We start from the raw sequence: 20,474 nt of genomic DNA, 5'->3' as shown, positions 1-20,474 counted from the left end.
TTGCGGTCTACCCTCCCCGACTTTCCTCCAGACCTCGCCCCCCACCCCTAGACATTTCTTTTCCGCCGGGAGTTGCAGTGACCGCTGACGCGCTGCTTTAAATCGTCTTTCCATTCTCTGGCGAATGCGGGCGGCCAGCGGGAGCTCCCTGCTCGCGTGCCTTCACACCTGGACCTCCAGTCCCACCAAGTCTGTGAGCATGGGCTGCACAGTGCTCGTAGCAGTCATTCCCCAGCCCGACGATCCACCCCAGGCTTCCTCCATCCTCTGTGCTGCCACCTCCGAGCTGCCAAGGCTCCTCAGTGGACAATAGTCTTCAAACCTTGGGCTAACCTCCCCAACCGTTCCTGCCGCGGCTGGGCTTCTTGCTTGCCCTCTCCTGCCCTTTTGCTTTTTCCAAACACTTGCCTTTGGGGATTGGGAGGGGAGGGAGAGAAGGAGACAGGAAGTGCACACTTAGCATCCTGCGGAGCTCCCACGGTGGAACCTGGAATCTCAGGTTGGAGTCCAGCTCCCAGACACTCGCTGTGAGAGAGTGTCTATTACAGAACTGTGGTCGAATCCCACCTCACGCTCCCTCCAGGTTCAGACCACCGCATTCTCTGCTGGGTAGCACAGCGCCTGACACTGCTAAGTCTCAGGTTGGCTGCTGTCCACAAGCAGCGTTCTGAACCTGTTCGAGTGTGGGCCTGAAGGAGGCCATAATGGAAAAGGGAGTGAGCCTGGAAGAGCCAACGGTCAAGTGTGGGTCCAGGTCAGGGAGGTCTGGGGTTCGAAGGAAGACTGAGCATTATTTTGATTATAATCTCTCCACCCAAGGGACTATTTCTTGAACAAGAGCAGGGCTGTGAGAGCCAAAACCTAAAATGGCACTTGGGAAGGAGAGAGAGAGAATAGAAATTAGAGTTCTGTAGGGGTGTTGCCTTTCTCATATTTCTCAGTGGCTGCAGACATCTGGTCTCACCGCCTGCGAGTACCAGGACTGGAAGGTGGAGATGAAGGACGCCTCAAACTACCCACTGCCCCTCCTCAACCTCATAAAGACTTTTTATTTAAAGGCTCACATTGCATTTCCTGCTCCCAAGCGATTCCAAACACCCCCCTCCATCTCCTCCAGCCCAGTGTCCACCCAGCCCGACCTCGCAGGTGCTCTTCCTGCTCCTCCTCCCAAATGAGTCTGAACGGAAGAGACCTGCAAAAAGACCTTACAGAGAGGGAAGTGGCCCGTATTCCGAAGAATGTAGGCCGAATGCAACCTGCTTAGCAAACTCATTGTCTTCCTTATTCCTCCGAGTGAGTGACTTGTGTTTTGTAACTCGACCTTCTTCCTGTGTATTTACATCATCTGTTCAATAGAGTCCTTCAGGAAGAATCGATAAGAGTCAGTCTTGTTCCAGGTTAGCTCAACTCCCTCCCTGTCCTTCAGCTCTGGGAGTGGAGATAGACGCCTATGGAGGGAGGCAGCAGCTCGTGGACCCACCCAGGGGAAGTGGTGATGCCGAAGTTTCACGACGTCATAGGCAGATGGTTAAGTTACCCCAGGTTCCTGCCAGGTTTCGACGTCACGCTGTGATTTTGTTCCTCTGGAACAGGGTGAGTGTTGCTTCCAGAGAGGCCCTATTAGAACAGAAAGCAAATCCTCTAAATAGGCGGAACAAGGCATCAGGAGGAAAAAGGTCTCTAAATGCACTTTAATACGAACCCGGTATTGTGTGGAATTCAGCGCCCATCACCGTTTAGCCTGAGAGTTATGGCAGTGATTGAGGATGAATGGAGGAGCATAATGGATACATGTGGCGTTTGCTCATTATATTCAAGTTAGCCCAACTCCACTGTGGAAACTGTTCAACTTTCTCTTCCCCCCGCCCCCCAGCTTGTCATAGTGAAATAATACAGACATCGGGGCCTCCAATGGGATCGCCTGCCACGCCATTCTATTTCCACTACTAACGAGGGCTTCATAAGCCTTTGATACAGTCTGATCTTTGAAACCTTTCCAAATCTCCTCAAGCTTATGCTAAATCCTATTTGGAACTTTTTTTTTCCTTGCCTGCTCGCACCTAGGGCTTAAGAAAGCCATTTGAACAATGGCATGCATACTAACGGGTATCGGGTATCGCAGGGCTCCTTTCTGAAAGGCAAGTGGCACCGGTGCTCACACGAGCAAAACACAATTGCGTACACAAATTTAAATAAAATCAATTTTGCTCTATCTTTCACTCTTCTTCATCGACAGATTCATTCCAGGCACCGTGGGAAGCTGGGGGGTGGGCGGGGGATGGCAAACAGAGCCTTGCTCCCCAGAGCAAGTTTGGAAGCCTTCAAAAAGCAAAATAAAGGGGCGGAGGGGGTAAGATGTGAGATCCAGAGCTTCCAAAGAGAAACCCAGCTTGTTCGCGGTTAGTACCGGCGGCGGGCAGAGACGGGGTGCGGGGCGCCCAGTTTCCAAAACCATCCTCTTCGTTTACTTCAGAGCCCGGTGCTAGTAACTCATTACAAAACAAGCAAGGTGCTAACAGAAAATGGGAGCAGGAGTTTTTAAAACAAAGGAAAGATTCCCTCATTTTCCTTTCTTGTTTTCTCCTCTAAGCCTTTCCACATTAAAGGGATTGTCAGTGGTTGGCGGAGGAGCGGCGCTCTGGCTAAGCGGCCATTGGCTGGCCCCTTCCAATGATTTGCATATCGGCAGCTATAAAGACGGAGGCGGCGCTCGGCAGCGCAGCTTCAGCCCAGAGAAAGGAGGCGGAGGCGCCGAGTGAGGGTGGGTCTGCGCGTCCTCCGAGCCAGCCAGAGCCGCGGCTGCAGCTCAGAGACTTTTCCCCTCCGCACCGGGCTCGCAAAAGCCTGAGACTCACGCTCCGATCTGCACACCGGGGAGGACTCTTTAGGTTAGCCTTTCGGAATAGCAGTTGGGGCTTGGCGGTATGAGTCCTGCGAAGCGCTGGGGCAGCCCTTGCCTTTTCCCCTTGCAGCTGTTTAGTCTCTGCTGGGTGCTCTCGGTGGCCCAGAGCAAGACAGTCCGATACAGCACCTTCGAAGAGGATGCCCCTGGCACAGTCATCGGGACCCTGGCCGAAGACCTGCACATGAAAGTGTCTGGAGACACAAGCTTCCGCCTGATGAAGCAATTCAACAGCTCTCTACTCCGGGTACGCGAGGGCGACGGGCAGCTAACCGTCGGGGATGCGGGCCTGGACCGGGAGCGTCTGTGTGGCCAGTCCCCACAGTGCGTGCTGGCCTTCGATGTTGTCAGCTTCTCGCAGGAACAATTCCGCCTGGTGCACGTGGAGGTGGAGGTGAGGGATGTAAACGACCACGCGCCCCGCTTTCCCCGATCCCAGATCCCGGTGGAGGTCTCAGAGAGTGCTCCGGTAGGCACGCGCATCCCCCTGGAGGTGCCCGTGGACGAGGACGTGGGTGCCAACGGGCTGCAGAGTGTACGCCTGGCCGAGCCTCACAGCCCCTTCCGCGTGGAGCTGCAGACGCGCGCGGACGGTGCCCAGTGTGCGGACCTGGTGCTGCTCCAGGAGCTGGACCGCGAGAGCCAGGCCTCCTACAGCCTGGAGCTGGTGGCTCAGGACGGCGGGCGACCGCCGCGTTCCGCCACAGCAGCCCTCAGCGTGCGTGTGCTAGATGCCAATGACCACAGCCCGGCCTTCCCGCAGGGTGCCGTGGCCGAGGTCGAACTGGCCGAGGACGCACCTGTGGGATCGCTGCTGCTCGACCTGGACGCGGCCGATCCCGACGAAGGTCCCAACGGCGACGTGGTGTTCACCTTCGGCGCCCGCACCCCTCCCGAAGCCCGTCACCTTTTCCGGCTCGACCCGCGCTCTGGCCGCCTCACCTTGGCCGGCCAGGTGGACTACGAGCGCCAGGACACCTACGAGCTGGACGTGCGGGCTCAAGACCGAGGCCCGGGGCCCCGGACTGCCACCTGCAAGGTCATCGTGCGCATCCGAGACGTCAACGACAACGCTCCCGATATTTCTATCACCCCGCTGGCCGCCCCGGGGGCTCCAGCCACCTCTCCCTTCGCCGCCGCCGCCGCTGCCGCCGCACTCGGAGGAGCGGACGCGGCCTCTTCGGCTGGGTCTGGGACACAGGAAGCCGGCGTCACCTCGCTGGTGCCAGAGGGGGCGGCGCGCGAGAGCTTAGTGGCGCTGGTCAGCACCTCGGACAGGGACTCGGGCGCCAACGGGCAGGTGCGCTGCGCCCTCTACGGGCACGAGCACTTTCGGCTGCAGCCGGCCTACGCGGGCAGCTACCTGGTGGTGACCGCCGCATCTCTGGACCGGGAGCGCATCGCGGAGTACAACCTGACGCTGGTGGCCGAAGACCGTGGCACACCCCCTCTGCGCACCGTCCGGCCCTACACCGTGCGCGTGGGTGACGAGAACGACAACGCACCGATCTTCACCAAGCCGGTCTACGAGGTGTCGGTCCGCGAAAATAACCCTCCGGGCGCCTACCTGGCCACAGTGGCAGCCCGCGACCCTGACGTGGGTCGCAACGGTCAGGTCACCTACCGCCTGGTAGAGGCCGAAGTGGGCCGCTCCGGGGAAGCCGTGTCCACTTACGTCTCAGTAGACCCGGCTACCGGGGCCATCTACGCGCTGCGTAGCTTTGACTATGAGACTCTGCACCAACTTGACGTGCGTGTCCAGGCCAGCGACGGCGGTTCCCCTCAGCTTTCCAGCAATGCTCTAGTGCAAGTGCGGGTGCTGGACCAGAATGACCACTCTCCGATCCTCGTGCATCCGGCGCCGGCCAATGGCTCCCTAGAAGTAGCGGTCCCTGGGCGTTCCACCAAGGACACAGCTGTAGCGCGCATCCAGGCCCGGGATGCGGACGAAGGAGCCAACGGGGAACTGGCCTTCGATCTGCTGCAGCAGGAGCCACGAGAGGCCTTCTCCATAGGCCGCCACACGGGGGAGATCGTGCTCACCGGAGACCTCTCGCAGGAGCCTCCTGGCCGCGTGTTCAAGGCCCTGCTGGTCATATCCGACGGCGGCCGCCCCCCTCTCACCACCACGGCAACCGTCAGTTTCGTGGTGACAGCCGGGGGTGGGTCAGCTGTGCCTGCCAGCCCCGGGAGCCCAGAGCACTCCCGGCCACCTGGCTCTCGCCTCGCGCCATCGGGGCCTTCGCTGCAGTGGGACACGCCGCTGATCGTCATCATCGTGTTAGCCGGGAGCTGCACGCTGCTGCTTGCAGCCATCATCGCCATCGCCACTACCTGCAACCGCCGCAAGAAGGAGGTGCGCAAAGGGGGGGCCCTCCGGGAAGAGCGGCCCGGGGCGGCGGGCGGCGGAGCCTCGGCCCCTGGCTCCCCGGATGAGACCGCCAGGGGAACTGGGCCCAGGCCCAACATGTTCGACGTGCTCACCTTCCCTGGCAGCGGCAAAGCGCCCTTTGGCAGCCCCGCGGCCGACGCGCCCCCGCCCGCGGTTGCCGCGGCCGAAGTGCCGGGCTCGGAGGGCGGCAGCGCCACTGGGGAAAGCGCCTGTCACTTCGAGGGGCAGCAGCGGCTCCGAGGCGCGCACGCCGAGGTGAGGCCTTCCTTCGGCTGGGCGCCCCCCTCCGTGCTCTGCGGACAGGCTGGGAGAAGGGAAACCAACCGGAGGGGTAAGGGTGGGCTCTCACAGGGAGATGCTTAACCTGTCGCACTTGCTTTTTATTGTGTCCTGTCCAACCCTCACACCTTCCCCCCAACCCCTTCCCTGCTGCAGCCCTACGGTGCCTCTCCAGGCTTCGGGAAGGAGCCTGCACCCCCTGTTGCAGTCTGGAAAGGCCATTCATTCAATACCATCTCCGGCCGAGAAGCTGAGAAGTTCAGTGGGAAAGACAGCGGGAAAGGAGACAGTGATTTCAATGACAGTGACTCGGACATCAGCGGAGACGCTTTGAAGAAAGACCTCATCAACCACATGCAGAGTGGTAAGAATGCTTGTCCCCAGCCCAGTCCAGAGGTCCACCTTCCCTTGCCAACTTCCTGCCTGCTCAAAAACCTCTGTTCCCAGTCCTTCTGCCTCATCCCTGTCTTCAATACTCCAGTCCCAGCCGGACCCCATTCCCTTAAGTGTGATGCTAGCCGTGGAGGGAGGGTATTCTAGTTATCGTTTTTTTGGGGGTTGCTGTTGCTGCTGCTGTTGCTGCTGCTGCTGCTGCTGCTGTTCTCCCAGCAAAGAAGCTACACTTTGCATTAAAGTTATCGTCATGGAAAGCATGTGCCTTCCTCTCCAGCCGCCCTGACCCGGCTGACATTGTGCAGTTGGATGCTTTACTAACCTCAGGGATTTCTTCCTCTTTTTTTCTAGGACTGTGGGCGTGCACTGCTGAGTGCAAGATCCTAGGCCATTCTGATCGCTGCTGGAGCCCATCCTGTGCTGGACCCAACGTACACCCCCCTCCTCACCCACCAGCCCAGATGTCAACCTTCTGTAAGAGCACGTCCCTGCCTCGGGATCCTCTGCGCAGGGACAATTACTACCAGGCCCAGCTCCCCAAGACAGTGGGGCTGCAGAGCGTCTATGAGAAAGTACTGCATAGAGACTATGACAGGACAGTCACCTTACTCTCCCCTCCCCGTCCAGGAAGGCTCCCAGACCTGCAGGAGATCGGAGTACCCCTCTATGAGTCCCCTCCTGGTGGCAGATATGTGTCCCCGAAGAAGGGAACCAATGAAAATGTGTAATCTTACCCTGCATGTCTTCACACACATATACAGGTCACCCTGAGACGTCCCTAAGTTATTGACCGGTTTCAGTGTTGTATATATAAATATGCAAGATGTGCCTTAAAATGAAGTTGTTGGAAGCTATTTCCAATCATATTGGTACTGTTTGGTATTTGCAAACAAAAAAAATGTAGTTAATGTAATTTTTATGAAATGTGTGCAGTATTTAATTTTTCTTATCATGCTATTGGCTTTAATTTCATTTGTGGCTTGCGATTTTCTTAGTGTTTTTAACCTGTACATTGTGTAATGTAATGTTTGTATATACTGAAATTTTGTTATATTTTTATATATTAAAAGCTAAGTGGAAGTTACTGCCAAAGGAATTGTCTGTAAGACAAAAAACAAAACATGTTGGAATTGCTTAATGGGATTTTATCTTTCACCAGAAACAACCTAATGTTGGAGAAGTTTTGCCTTGCCAAGTCTAACAACTCGTAGATCTTGAGTCTGTGGTAGATTTCAAGTTACTGTTATTTAATTACATTTGGTTCTCTGTAAGCTCTGTCACTTATAAGCACAGTAATAAAGGATTTGTCATGTATTTGAAGAATCTGCTAATTGCTTTTCATGGAGTTGCCTGAAGTCAGACATTCACAAATAATTTCAGTACCAGAATTAAACCTCCTTTCAAGAGCTAATTATTCGGGCATTGTCAGTGCTTCTGGGGATGCTGAGCCTGTGGGATTTGGGGTATTGCAAAATCTTGCCCAACAACTAAAAACATTTGTTGACTTTGTAAAAATATTTATGACTCCATATGCATCTGCTACTATGCAAAGTTCCTGCCCTCTCTTACCCTCCTTTAACAAATAGCTATTGAGCATTTACTAAAAAGTGGAGGAAAGTTAAATTTGAGTTGTTCATCCACTAATTAAGCAAACATTTGTAGAGATTTTTTCCAGAGCCCAGCAATTCCTTTAGGAGCTGGAGCTTGAGGTAAAGATGGTTCAAAACTGCTTATGAAGATGGTAGCATCAAAAAGATACACAAATAGGATGGAGACAGAGTACAGTACTGGGGCGCTTGCTCTGTCTGGGTTTGATTCCCCTGCACTGCAGAAAAAAAGGGATAAGGGAACATATACATTCTAGATGAAATGACACATGTCTGGGGTTTGCTTTATCATGTTTTAAAAGCCCATAGAACTGTATGAAACAAGAGCGATAAAATACTACCAATAATTGTCAACAGTGGCATGGGCATGTGTTGGTATGAAGAGGGTCACTGTGAAAGGTTCAAGACAGCCATTGAGTCAGGCCTGGTGCCACTCACCTCTCATTCCAGCACTTGGAAGATGGAGGCAGAAGATCAGAAGTTCAAGGCCAGCCTGGGCTATATGCCTTCAAAATGCAAAAGATAAAAAGACATGAACCCATCTTTGTCAAAGCTTTGTGTGCATTCCATTTAAAATTAAAATGAAGATAATAATGAGAGTTGGCATTTCCTGAGGAGGCTTTTCTATATGCAAAGCTCTTTACAGAGTGTTCTGTGTGAATTTAATTCTCTTACTACCTCCATGCCATAAGAACTATGGTTAACTCTATTTTTGCAAATAAGGAAGACTGAGGCATAAGCAAGTTAGACAAAGCATTGCTCATCATACAGCTAATAGGAATCCAGGGTGAGGGTGAAGCCCAGATCGCCCAACAAAAGGAAGCAACGAGGAAAAAAGTTTGTAGAGTGCTTATTGATGTGAAAGAAACAAAGAGTTAGCAGGAAGACTCCAATGTCTTGCCTTTACTGCTTGATTATTATTTAGCCCTTTATATTTGTGTCTGTGTTCCTTTATTACTAATTATAGAGTGAGACACAGAAATGAATAGAGCATCCCTCAAAGCTGCCTGTTGAAGTCATAATTGAAGGCATTGTTAGCTCCAAGCTGAACAGCAGGTCAGGCACACAGTGCTTCACCACCCACTGCCTGTGCAAAGTTCAGCGGTTTCTGCCAGCAACGGAGCTGTGCCTGTACCTGACAGGCTTGGCTGCCCAGTCCTCAGAGTCTAAAAGCAAACAGCAATGTTTGTCAGTTACCAACCATCCCCCTAGCCAGGAAGACTCAGCTCTAGAAGATAGATCCCTAGGTAGATATCCCATGATAGTGGAGCTTTATTCTTGCGTCAGTTCTATCAAATGCAGAGCAGAAGACTCTAAAAGCAGGCTGTCTCTGTGTAGTTGCTGATTGGAGCCCTCAAAACAAAAACAATGAGGGCCGGCAAGATGGCTCAGCAGATAGAGAGACTTGCCACCACGTCTAACAGTCTGAGTTTGAACCCCATCCCCATCTCCTATGATGAAGAGAACTGACTCCTACAAGTTGCTGTCTGACTTCCATACGCACCCTAACACATCTGTGCCCCAACACAAAATCAATCAGTAAGTAAAAGGTTTAAATTTTCAAAATAAAATGATAGAAACATTATTTTATTTTGAAAGGTGGAAGTTATTTTTATTTCTCAAAAAAATTTGAGATTCAAAACCTCTATAAATTGTATTCTCATATTCTTTCCTGAGAAAGGACTGCATAAAAGACCATGTTTTCACAAAGCAAACAGGCAATTAAAATGATTTAGATTAAAAAGAAGAGGGTCTGTTCTAAGGGCCAGCAAGAGGATGGTTTTCTCTAGAAGTGTCTACTAAGTATAACTAAAATGGTTACATTTTAAAAGGAATGTATTGTTCTGTCCAGTTAAATGAGATAATATGTGTGCAGAACATTCAGCATAAAGCCTGGTCTATAGTGATGTCCCACTACATCCTGCCCTACTTCCTCTTGGCTGTTTCCTTTGGAGCCAGACTCTTCTGTTACTCTCGACCTAACCCACCCCACAAAGGAAGAGGTAGACCCGGGGCAACTAACCTTGCTGTGACCCAGTTCTGTTTTCCACCAAGTACACCAGACACACACACACACACACACACACACACACACACACACACACACGTAGCCAACAGTTTATAAACACATATGGCTGAAGCATACACCAAACACAAACTCACAAACCTTTCAGGTTGTGACTGGACCTGAAATGTCTCTCTGAAGGTAGAAGCTCGCTGTACCCTGACAGTGAGGATCAGAACAGGCAACGGCCCTGGGGGGAAGGAGAAGGTCACCATGAAAGAAAGCTAAGCCAGACGTTACCTCTTTGAAATCTTTGTCTCTGGATCCATTGGCTTGGGTGTCCTAAACTTCTTCCTATAATAAAATACCCATCAAAGAAACCACTTCTGAAAATTAAAATGTAAGTGGTTTCAACATCTATTGAAAAATGCATTCTGAAATAGAGCAAAAACAGGATGCCTGTCTCCAAATGCAAAGATATATGCCTATGGATGGATATATATATATATATATATATATATATATATATATATATATATAATCAGGATGAGTTCTGTGCTATAATTAGCTAACTATCTGGCTTATTGCACTTGGCAAATATAAGCTCTTATCATCTAAAAATTCCATTTTAGAAAGCAAGCATATTCACTTTAGTACTGAACTCAGCAACAACAGTATAATTGGAATGCAGTAAGTTTTGAGAGCAAACTGAAGCAGAGTAGGAAAATACTCGATGGACCGCTGGGCTCAGCAACAACTCAGAGGAGACCTCAAAACGCCATCCTGATTTTTCAATAGCTTTGCAGTAACTCAAAAGAGTATTTATTGTTCCCTTTCCTCCCTGGAAGACAAACTGCAACAGAATTCACCAGCCGGATCAAAACCAGCTAGTCAATGAGCAGCAGACAAGAGGACTCGCCAAGCTATCTTACCAGTCAACACTTAAACCCTCATGTTGAATCTGCTCTTTCATGGGGGGGGGGGGCCTCATTTATTATCGGAATTAAGACTCATCCCAAACAAGCCTCCTTAATTGTTTTCAACATGCCAAACTGAGCCCTGAACAGTATAACACAGAAATAGGAAAAACCCCACTGGCTAACCCAACCTGTCTGGATTGTTGACACCTCAGCGTGTCCAAATGAAAATCATCTCCTCTGCTCTGATACAATTCACCCCAAATGAACCCCATGGCTGTTGTAGAAAGCTCAGTAAATGGAAATCCAAATTCAAAACTATCAACATTGTTTTCATACCTCTATTTTTATTTGATTTTTTAAAGTTTTTATATATGGGTACCGTGTTTTAATTATTACATTCCCATGCCTCCCCCTCCCAACTCCAGCCCCTCCTGTGTCTCCCACACCCCCTCTTGAATATATCACCTCTTCTCCCCTTCTTCTGTTGTGTTTGCTATGTATATGCATATGTGTACATATAAATACAAGCTGCTGAGCCCCCTCTTCTGCTGTTTGTTACGTATATGCATATATGTGTACATATAAATACAACCTGCCAAGCCCATTTAGAGGTGTGCCTGTGCATGTGTGTTTAGGTCCAACCAATTGGGATTGAAAAGCCTAATGGGGGGGCTGATCCCTACAGAAGACTGATTTGCCTTCCCTCGGCAGCCATTAATTTCAAGTAGTTATTGACCTAAGAGTGGTAATACCCATCTATTTCTCGCTCCTATTATTCCATCTTCCTTTTTTAAATTACATCCATTTATTTATTTATTTATTTATTTATTTATTTATTTATTTATTTAATATGTGTGCATGTGCCAATGCACACCACAGCACACATATGGAAACTGGAGGACAACTTTCAGGAATCCAGGAATTAAATTAAGGTTGTTGGCCGGCTTAGTGGCAAGCACATTTTACCAGCTGACCCACCTTATTGGACCTAATAACCAATCTTTCATCCAGACCTACTGGTTCTACCTTATAGAAGTTATTTAACTATCCTGTCATTCCATTGTGGGAGATACAATGAGTTCCCCATATCCTTGCTGCTGTTGTCTGAGTGCCTTATCAGATACTGCAGTCTCTTCCAGTTGCACTTTGATGGTATCTATCTTAGACACCCATCACTATAGGCTTAAGAAATGCCTAGAGCTTCAGACTCCACCTGGAATTTGTCCAGTGTGTGCACAGAGCAGCAACAATGTTGATTTAAAGCTTGCAAGATCAACCCCAGTCAATGGGGCGAGAGACTGGCAGAAATACCCCAGCTTTCCCATCCCTTGGAAGAACCCCATTTTGACCTGTGTTCTAGAAGTTCCACTGAGGATCTCATTACCCATCCCAAAATGAACCTCTACTGGCTTGGTAAGGTCACCCTGCTACACTCTCAGCCTCTCATTAATGGTTTCTGTGACTCCTTTCCAAGTAGATGAACTGCCCCTAGGGTGTGATAATTAATCATCACTGTCAACTTGACTGGATTTAGTGCACCTGGGAGATTGAGGAGGACACTCTGGGTGTGTCTTTGAAGGTGTTTGTTGCCAGAGAAGACTAACTGAGCAGGAAGATCTGCCCTGAACGTGGGCACTGTATCCCATGGGCAGGAGGCTTAGATGGAAAAAGCCAGTGAAAGAAAGTCAACCTGCAGAGGACTGGCTTCTTTACCTCCTGGTCCGTCAGGAAGAGAGGCGAGTCACTCTGTCACGTCCTTCTTGTGCTGAGGGATTTAATCCTCTGGTATGATAAGCAGAATAAATCCTTCCTCCCCTATAAGTTGCCTCCCAGCAAGTTATTCCCATCAGGTATTGGTCACAGTGATGAGAAGGTCACAGGTGCATCCTGCTTCCTCAACATGGCCGGGACTGAGGACAGGTGTGCACAGGTGTCTATCTTCCATCCAGTCTGGGAAGTAAAGGACTGTCAATAGTTTTCATCTCTAGGTTCCCAGAATCCATATCTTTGTTTCCGTTTCTGCTTTCAAGGGGGCTGTCCAACCTGAGCAGGGGTTTATGTGTGGGAAACTTGTTCCCTACATAGCAATCAGTACTAAGAGATGATGAATTGGAGGAGCTAGGGGAAGGACTAAAGGAGCTGAAGACGTTTGCAACCCCATAGGAAGAACAGCAATATCAACCAACCAGACTCCCCAGAGCTCCTAGGGACTAAACCACCAACCACAGAGTACACACAGAGGGACCCATGGCTCCAGCTGCATATGTAACAGAGGATGGCCTTATGGGACATCAATGAGAGGGGAGCCCCTTGATTCTGTGAAGGCTCTATTCTCCAGTGTTAGGGGATGCTAGGATGCTGAGCAGGGAGTGGGTGGGAGGATGGGGGAGCACCCTCATAGACGGGTTGGAGGAGGGTATAGGGAGGTTATATAGAGGAAACCCCGAAGGGGGATAACATTTGAAATGTAAATAAATAGAATAACCAATAAAAATATGAAAAAGAGAAAAGGGGGATGAAATATTTAAGAGATACGACCTAGTATAAGGCAATTGGGCAATGGTGGGGTTGCCATGGGAAGATTGGAGAAAATTCCCATAGAGGCATGCATTTCATTCTCTAGAGAGGAGGCTGTAGAAAGAAAGAAAGAAAGAAAGAAAGAAAGAAAGAAAGAAAGAAAGAAAGAAAGAAAGAAAGAAAGAAAGGAAGAGAAAGAGAGAGAGAGAAAGAAAAGAAAGAAAGAAAGAAAGAAAGAAAGAAAGAAAGAAAAAAAGAAAGAAAGAGAGAGAGAGAGAGAGAAAGAAAGAGTGAGCTGACTGCTCTCATTTCTTGTCTTGCCACAGAATCTCTCCACTTTCTCTGCTTTTCATAAAAATTCTATCCACCATGGTGAGGTGAAGCCAGGCTGGGTCAGTCTTACCTCTCCGTCTTAGACTGTGAACCAAGTAAATATGTAGCTACAACTGACCTGCATCCCAGACCCACATTCATTTTTATTGTATCTTGTGATTTAGTTACCACACCAAACCCATCACTAGTATTACCTCATCCCATCCTTACAACCTTATGCTGAGCCATCTTCCACACAGAGCAAGTGAGGCTTACAGAAGTAGCTCAGACTACCACAGCTCACGTGAACAGTGTTAAAAAAATAATAATAATAACTAAGGTTAAAATCAGAACCTGTCTGGTAAGAATGAGGCATCCGCCCCCCACACCCTACTTAAACCTTGGTTGCTTCTCTCCTCCATTCCAGCACTAACTTCTGTCTGTCATCTTTGCATTGATAACCTGCCCTCACTGTATCTGCCACATTTCTACCACAAAAAATCTCAGAGTCCCGTCTTCTCCGTCATCTGGTTGATGTCCTTATAACTTTATGATAAAGTCCAAGACCTCCCATGCTCTAAAGCCTGTCTCCTTCCCCATCCTCACATGTTCAGCTACATCCCTACCTCACATAGGACTCTCCAGTCCTACTGTGTTTCATCTCCCCACCCTGTTCTACCTCTTCTCCTCTGTCCCAACCAGCCATTCCTGTCTCCAGTCCATTCTTTAAGATAAGTCAAAAATCACTTCCTTAGAGAATGCTTCTATCCCATAATTTCTTCAGGTCCCTCTACCAGCCTGCTAGTCAAGCAAGGTAGTAGAATTCCTTCCTGTGTGTATCCTCAGCACTTGGCCTAAACTGAAGGTGATTGTTTCTCCACTTCTCTGTCTTATCTTTTCAGCCCAGGAAGTCAGGGACTGCCTGTGTCTTTCATTCCTGCATCCACAGCACTTGATACACTGGTAGTGCATAACAGGAATTCAATAAAAAGTGCTCGCTAAATGGAAGTATTCACAGAGCACAAAAGGTCATGTTGAAATATCTTACAAAAGAAACTACATCCACAAGTCACTATACATCTCCTACCTAAGGCTCATGCTAGATACATTTCCAAATCAGACCCACTCAGTACATTCAACATCCCACGCAACCTGACTGCCCTAACGACTCCAGCATCATTCCTGGCCAAGTGCAAGGGACCTCTGCTACAGAAAATAAAGCTCTCCCAATTCCAGTCTTGATGCTGCAGTATTGCCTTAGACACAGCTCCAGAGAGTTCCTGTTTAGAAGGACATATCCACAGAGATTTGGAATAATCTTGCCTGTTTTGCTGCCAAATCCACATAGTCCTTATTAGCCAGATAACTGTCAAATTCCCTCACTGTTCTATGCGGGTGCAGTAAACTATAAAGTGGATAAAAACATCAGATTGTTTTCTATGCTAAATATTGGATGATAGTCTTTATTTCACTGAAACTTTATTGTGCCAAATTTACTGCCCAGAAATTCTTTTTCTCAAAGTATCTCTTAGAAGGGTGAAGATTTATATCTAATGAATGTCACAAGATCATCAGAGGAAGGGATGGGTTACAGTGGGTGGGAGTGGAGTTGGGTATGGGGAGTAGATTCTCATTTCACTTAGTCACTGGCTCCCAGCCATCGTTTACCCTTCCCACAATTCGTTCCTGTTATCAGCCCAAAGCCGTTAATCACCACCTTCACTAGAGGTCTGGAAACAAACTAATGAAGATGCTTAAGCACCTCCAGGAATACTAAGGACTCAGCCAGCCCTCTTCTGACACTCAAGAAATTAAATGTCCCCATTCCATCACTGGTATTCCTCCTGGTATGCATAGTAGTACATCTTGCAAACTTTATTTGATGACTGTCTGTGCCGAAGAAGTAGGGTCAGGGTGGAGAGTCTCCCGACAATCACTTGCTGAGGAAGTATTCTAAGAAGGATGGAGAAGCAAGAAGGCTAGGGTAGGGGTAGGGGAGAAAGCTCCACAAAGGTGGTGGCCCTAATTTGCATCTGGTTCTGACTGGGAGCTCTAGAGCACAAACTGGCTCTCTACTGTGTAAGAGGCTAGCCTTCTGAACTCTATGTCAGTTGTTGGCCTCTGCAGTGGAGGGAGGGGTGGGTTGCCTATTGTCAAGAAGGTTTCCTGTTTAGCTAGGGGCTGGTCTCCAGGAAGAAGGCTATCACAAGCCAATAAACAACCAGGACTCATAGGAAGGAAGGAATATAAAAGCCCCGTGGGTACAAATGGGTAGACATGAATAGACCAGCCATCTTCAAATTGCAATGACCTGGAAAGGTCACTCTGCCATAGAGTTCTAGAAATCTAACCAGGTGTTTCTCATACAATAGGGAGAGGATGGAGGGCCTCAAACTCCCATTTTATCCAGTTCACAGGCGGCACTAATGCTGCTAATCTGAAGACTACCTTTGAGAACCACTGTTTCGTAGAAAGTATGTGATGTTGGGCCAAGTCTTTCTTTCTAACCTGCTTAAATACAGTTAGGTTTTACCCCAAAGTATTTCAGTTATAGAATATACCCTTCAATCATTCTCTCCAGAGTGCTGGATTCCTGGGTTGGCACTAACACAAAGCACACACACATAATACCCAAGTAAAAAGTAGGTAAGATGGAGCTCAGAAATAAAGAGGTAGGGCCCGGTCTCATCTAAAAGGCCTCACCAACACCTCACCTTTCTCCTTCCATATCACAGCACACAGCTTGATGTCTGGGAGGAGCCAAAAGAGAGCATGGGCAATCCTGATAATAACTATCCCATACACACACACACACACACACACACACACACACACACACACACTGGAGGAGTGCTACATACTACTCTGATTGGAACACATGAAGAACTAAGCAACTGGGAATTGCAACAGTGCTCTGTCATTCTTCAAAGTAAATGTGAAATGAATACTTAAAGAATCAAAAAAAAAAAACCTAGGAAAGGGGGGGTGGAAATCTATGTGATAATGTTTCCTGGGGGAGATATGGCAAACAATCAATTGGGCTAGATACTCACAACTGATCATCCCAGCCTCAAAAGATAGTAATTCCAGTACTGGAAGCCTTTAAGCCAAGGCAATAACTAGCGAATGGCATGAGGAAACAGTGGAAACCCAGCGTGGGAGTTGGGTGGGCAACTCCTAGGTTTCCTCCAGAGCCTAACAATTGATCACAATGGGCAATTTGAGGCATCACTTTGCCTGGGCTAAGGGATGCCCTTACTACTGGTAAATGTTATTCCAGAGTATGTCTGTGAATCAATAGGTGAGTAAAGAAGCTCTGCCCTTACCACTGTGGGAGGGGATCATCCAACCCGGTGAGTATCCACATAAAACAAAAAGGCCAGGGAAGGGGTAGGGCTATGGCTCAGAAGTAGAACATTTACCTTGCAGTGCAGGGCCCTGGGTCTGAATCCCAGCACCAGCATCAAAACAAAACTAAGGCATGATGCACAAATTTGTCACTTCTCCAACTGAACCGTCCATCTTTTTTTCTGTCTGAGGATGTCAAGGACATTTCATCTGCACCTCATCCTCAAGCCTGCAGCATCAGACTGAGTTAGTCTTCACTTTCTTCCTTCAGGGTTCACACAGTAAATTTTAGGGCCTCCCAGCTTTCACACTCTCCCTCCTCAGCCCCTCTGTCTCTGTCTCTGTCTCTGTCTCTGTCTCTGTCTCTTTCTTTCTGTCTCTCTGTCTCTGTCTCTGTCTCTGTCTCTTTCTTTCTCTCTCTCTCTCTCTCTCTCTCTCTCTCTCTCTCTCTCACACACACACACACACACACACACACACACCATGTTGGTAGGCTTTATTACTCTTGAAGCCAATCTAGTGTCTTTCCACAGATCCCTGGTGTGACCTTTCTTTCACTCTAAGATGTTTTGATCAACCCATCCTGCTTCCCAGATGATAGAAAGCTTAGCCTTCTTGCTATTTTATTTCAGGTGGCTTGGAAGAGAGGCTACATTGTGCCCAGAGTTCTGACAAGCCAGAATCATCCCTCCTCCCTGGCTGGATGCCTAGCTGCTCTGGGAGACTCAGTTTGTCTCTCATTTTGTCTTATTGTACCATAAAGCCCAACTCTTTCCCTGTGAAATTGGTTTTGATGAGGAATGTTCCAAGTCACTTCCAGTCACTTCTCAAATCTGCTCATGAGCAGACCCATCCTGCAGAGGGAAACTGAGGTGGAGAGATCAACAAAAGCAGCTGGCTCCCCACCCCCTGCCTTGGCCCTCCTGCCTTACCTCTCTCCTTAATATTTATTAAATGGGGATATTTATTCAGCATAAGTCTCTAGAGTTATGTTCATTGTAAATCATTTAAGAATTGAGTCACCGGGGCTGTGTTTTGGCCGACCTCCTGCATTCACTCATCCCAGACCTATGTCCTGGAATACAAAGGCACCATGATTCATTTCTACTCTTAAGCTTCACTAATCAGAAGAACCCATTGCTCTTGCCACTCACTGAGTGATATAGCAGAGATTTCTAGGCTGAGGGCATTAGACTCAGATGCAACTGGAAAAAAAAATGTCAGGCAGCCTGATTTATTATAGCTGTGGTGATGAGAAGGGGAAAGAAAAAAAACTGGTTTATTTGTGCTCTTTTCTCCTGAAGCTGTGCACAAAGACAACTGCCATTTGCTTGACCAAGTCATCCATGTGAAGACTGGTGAGCTCACAGGGCTCTAGCCTGACAAAGAGAAATTAGCAGGCCTGTGCAGAGCAAGGAAGCCAGCTCAGCTGGGGATATAGCTGAGTGGGCAGAGGCCGCGTAACATCCACTAAGTCCTGGGGTGGATCTTCAGCACCGCAAGAACTGGCTTCCTTACAGTGTGGTAGCGTGTACCTATGATCCCAACACTCCGGTGGTAGAGACAGGAAAATCACACAGTCAAGGTCATCCTCAGCTAACAGCATCTTTAAGACCAGCCTGGAATACATAAGACATTGGTGGAGGAGGCAGGAAGGAGGTAGAAAAGAAGAAAGGGAGGGGGAAGAGAGAGAGATGGGGAGATGCGAAAAGGTCCGAAAAATTCCTGTTTGCCTCTCAGAGAGAGCCCTGTAAGTGATTGGTCTGTGGGATGCAGGGATGGAGGCTTAGCTAGCTACTCCACTGCTTCCTATGGGGCGTCTGTCTAGTGGCTGCTTTGCTTTTGTTTGCTGAATGGGCAGCTGGGGTGGGGAGAGCTGAGCCGCTGGAAGGAGGGCTTATCCTCCTCTGCCCTTTCTTGCACAGGGCTCTGCCATTCTTCAAAGTAAATGTGAAATGAATATTTAAAGAATATAGACTTAGGGGACTTAAATCTTATTTGTAATGTTTTATTTCTGTTATTTGAATAGATCTACAATAAATATGACAAAACATTAGCATTTGTCAATTCTGGTTGGCGAGGCAGCACAAGTGCTTGTTATGTATGTATTTTTTAATTTTTCAACTATAACGAATGAATACTGCTCCACCAGATCACTCCATTCCTCAGCTTCCCCCTGCCAAGCCCCGGCTTCCTAAGATCTTTATCCTGTGACGGTAGACATGCTCTCTTCCTCCCACTCACCGCCCACTTATCCCCCGACTGAGCTCTGAGCAGGAGAAAGATCACATAGGAGCAGTAGCCATAACCACGGATGCAAAGACAGGAGCATACAAAGATCTGTATGAGAGTCTGGGATATGTGTGTGATGCTTCTGAAAAGCCACCTCTCCTTCAGGGATCACCTCAAAACCAAGAGAGCCATCCCATCCAAGCTGTGAGAAGAGAATGTGGAGGCAGAGTCCAGGCAGTCCTTGGAGGACACTATTCTCTGGGCACAAGTAGAACTATTCCAGGAATGGGGGCGCCGGGGGATGCTAGCAGAGCCTGACAACCTAGGATGGGTCTCTGGATGTGCATGGAGGCATCTCTCTATGAATGTACAACGTTCACGCCCAATCTAGCAGCGTCATGCTTTGTTTTAATCTGAAGAGCGTTTAGCATTAACCATCTAAGGAAGAGACAGGAAAAGAGAATTCAGAAACAAGCATAGAACACCTTTGCTGCATTCAGAAGTATAGAGATTGCCTCGAGCTCAGGTACTGGAGTCCATGTTTGAATTACAAATGACAGTAGCAGAGGTCAAAGAACTGCCCCTAGACTGTTAGGCTAGGAAAGATCCTAGCTGGGTTTAAGGTGGCCCTTAGGAACTAGAAAGATAAAAGGCATGGCTTTTAATATAACAATGAGGTTCCTGGAGAAGACCTAGAGCTCTTGGTAACCTATCAATGCAGAAAATAGTTTTCATAATTGAGATGTCTTGGAACTGGTTTGTCTCTAGGCTTCCTGTGTTGGGAGTTTGGTCCTCACTTAGCAGAAAAGAGGTAGCATAGACCCTGCCCTCTGCCAGCCTTCCTTCCTGGGCATGGAGTCCTGTGGCATCCACGAGACCACCTTCAACTCCATCATGAAGTGTGATATGGACATCCGCAAAGACCTGTATGCCAATACAGTGCTGTCTGACTGTACCACCACGTATCCAGGCATTGCTGACAGGATGCAGAAGGAGAACACAGCCTTAGCAATCCAACACAGTGAAGATTAAGATCATTGAGAGCAAGTACTCAGTCTGGATTGGCGGCTCCATCCTGGCCTCACTGTCCACCTTCCAGCAGATGTGGATCAGCAAGCAGGAGTACGATGAGTCGGGCCCCTCCATCGTCCAGCGCAAATGCTTCTAGATGGACTGAGCAGGTACCAGGCATCTGATGCATGAGCTGATTCTGAAGTATCGATATGCCCCAGCAAATGTACACACCTCATGGCTAGCCTCATGAAACAGGAATAAGCCTTTGAAAAGAAGTTTGTCCTTGAAGCTTGTATCTGATATCAGCACTGGATCGTAGAACTTGTTGCTGATTTTTGACCTTGTGGTCAAGTTAACTGTTCCCTTGGTATATGTTTAATATCCTGTGCATACCTTGATTTAGTCCTTAGTTCATGTGGCTCGGTCACTTGGTGGCTGGGGAGAGCACACTGTGGAAAAGAAGTCCCCAGCCTAGTGGATCTCTGTGAGCTCCACGTAGTGATCTGTGCAGGGTGTTAACTGACAGCAGACTTCCAGGATTTCCCGAGGCTGG

The 20,474-nt window shown here is 48.5% G+C and overlaps 2 protein-coding genes across 3 annotated transcripts; both read left to right on the top strand.

The window, feature by feature from the left end:
• Window positions 1–2,679: 2,679 nt before the first annotated feature.
• Pcdh8 (protocadherin 8) lies at window positions 2,680–7,283 on the top strand. Of its 2 annotated transcripts, none has more exons than XM_031362203.1 (3): window positions 2,680–5,258; window positions 5,730–5,937; window positions 6,318–7,280. In XM_031362203.1, the coding sequence occupies exons 1-3, from the start codon at window positions 2,925–2,927 to the stop codon at window positions 6,692–6,694; spliced, it is 2,919 nt and encodes a 972-aa protein (XP_031218063.1). In that variant the 5' UTR covers window positions 2,680–2,924; the 3' UTR covers window positions 6,695–7,280. The 2 variants fall into 2 exon arrangements, with proteins under 2 accessions (XP_031218063.1, XP_031218062.1); XM_031362202.1 differs by having other exon boundaries at window positions 2,681–5,549; window positions 6,318–7,283.
• An 11,094-nt stretch (window positions 7,284–18,377) lies between these two features.
• LOC116084186 (actin, alpha skeletal muscle-like) lies at window positions 18,378–20,077 on the top strand. Its single transcript, XM_031361016.1, is given in 3 exon segments — window positions 18,378–18,425; window positions 19,709–19,918; window positions 19,920–20,077. Coding segments are annotated over 3 exon segments (414 nt in total). The 3' UTR covers window positions 20,076–20,077.
• The last annotated feature ends 397 nt before the right edge of the window (window positions 20,078–20,474 follow it).

Source organism: Mastomys coucha, unplaced genomic scaffold (genome assembly GCF_008632895.1).
Source record: "Mastomys coucha isolate ucsf_1 unplaced genomic scaffold, UCSF_Mcou_1 pScaffold9, whole genome shotgun sequence".
NCBI classification, from domain to species: Eukaryota; Metazoa; Chordata; class Mammalia; order Rodentia; family Muridae; genus Mastomys; species Mastomys coucha.
The sequence above is the reverse complement of the archived record's forward strand: the minus strand, read 5'-3'. Positions and strand labels throughout refer to the sequence as shown.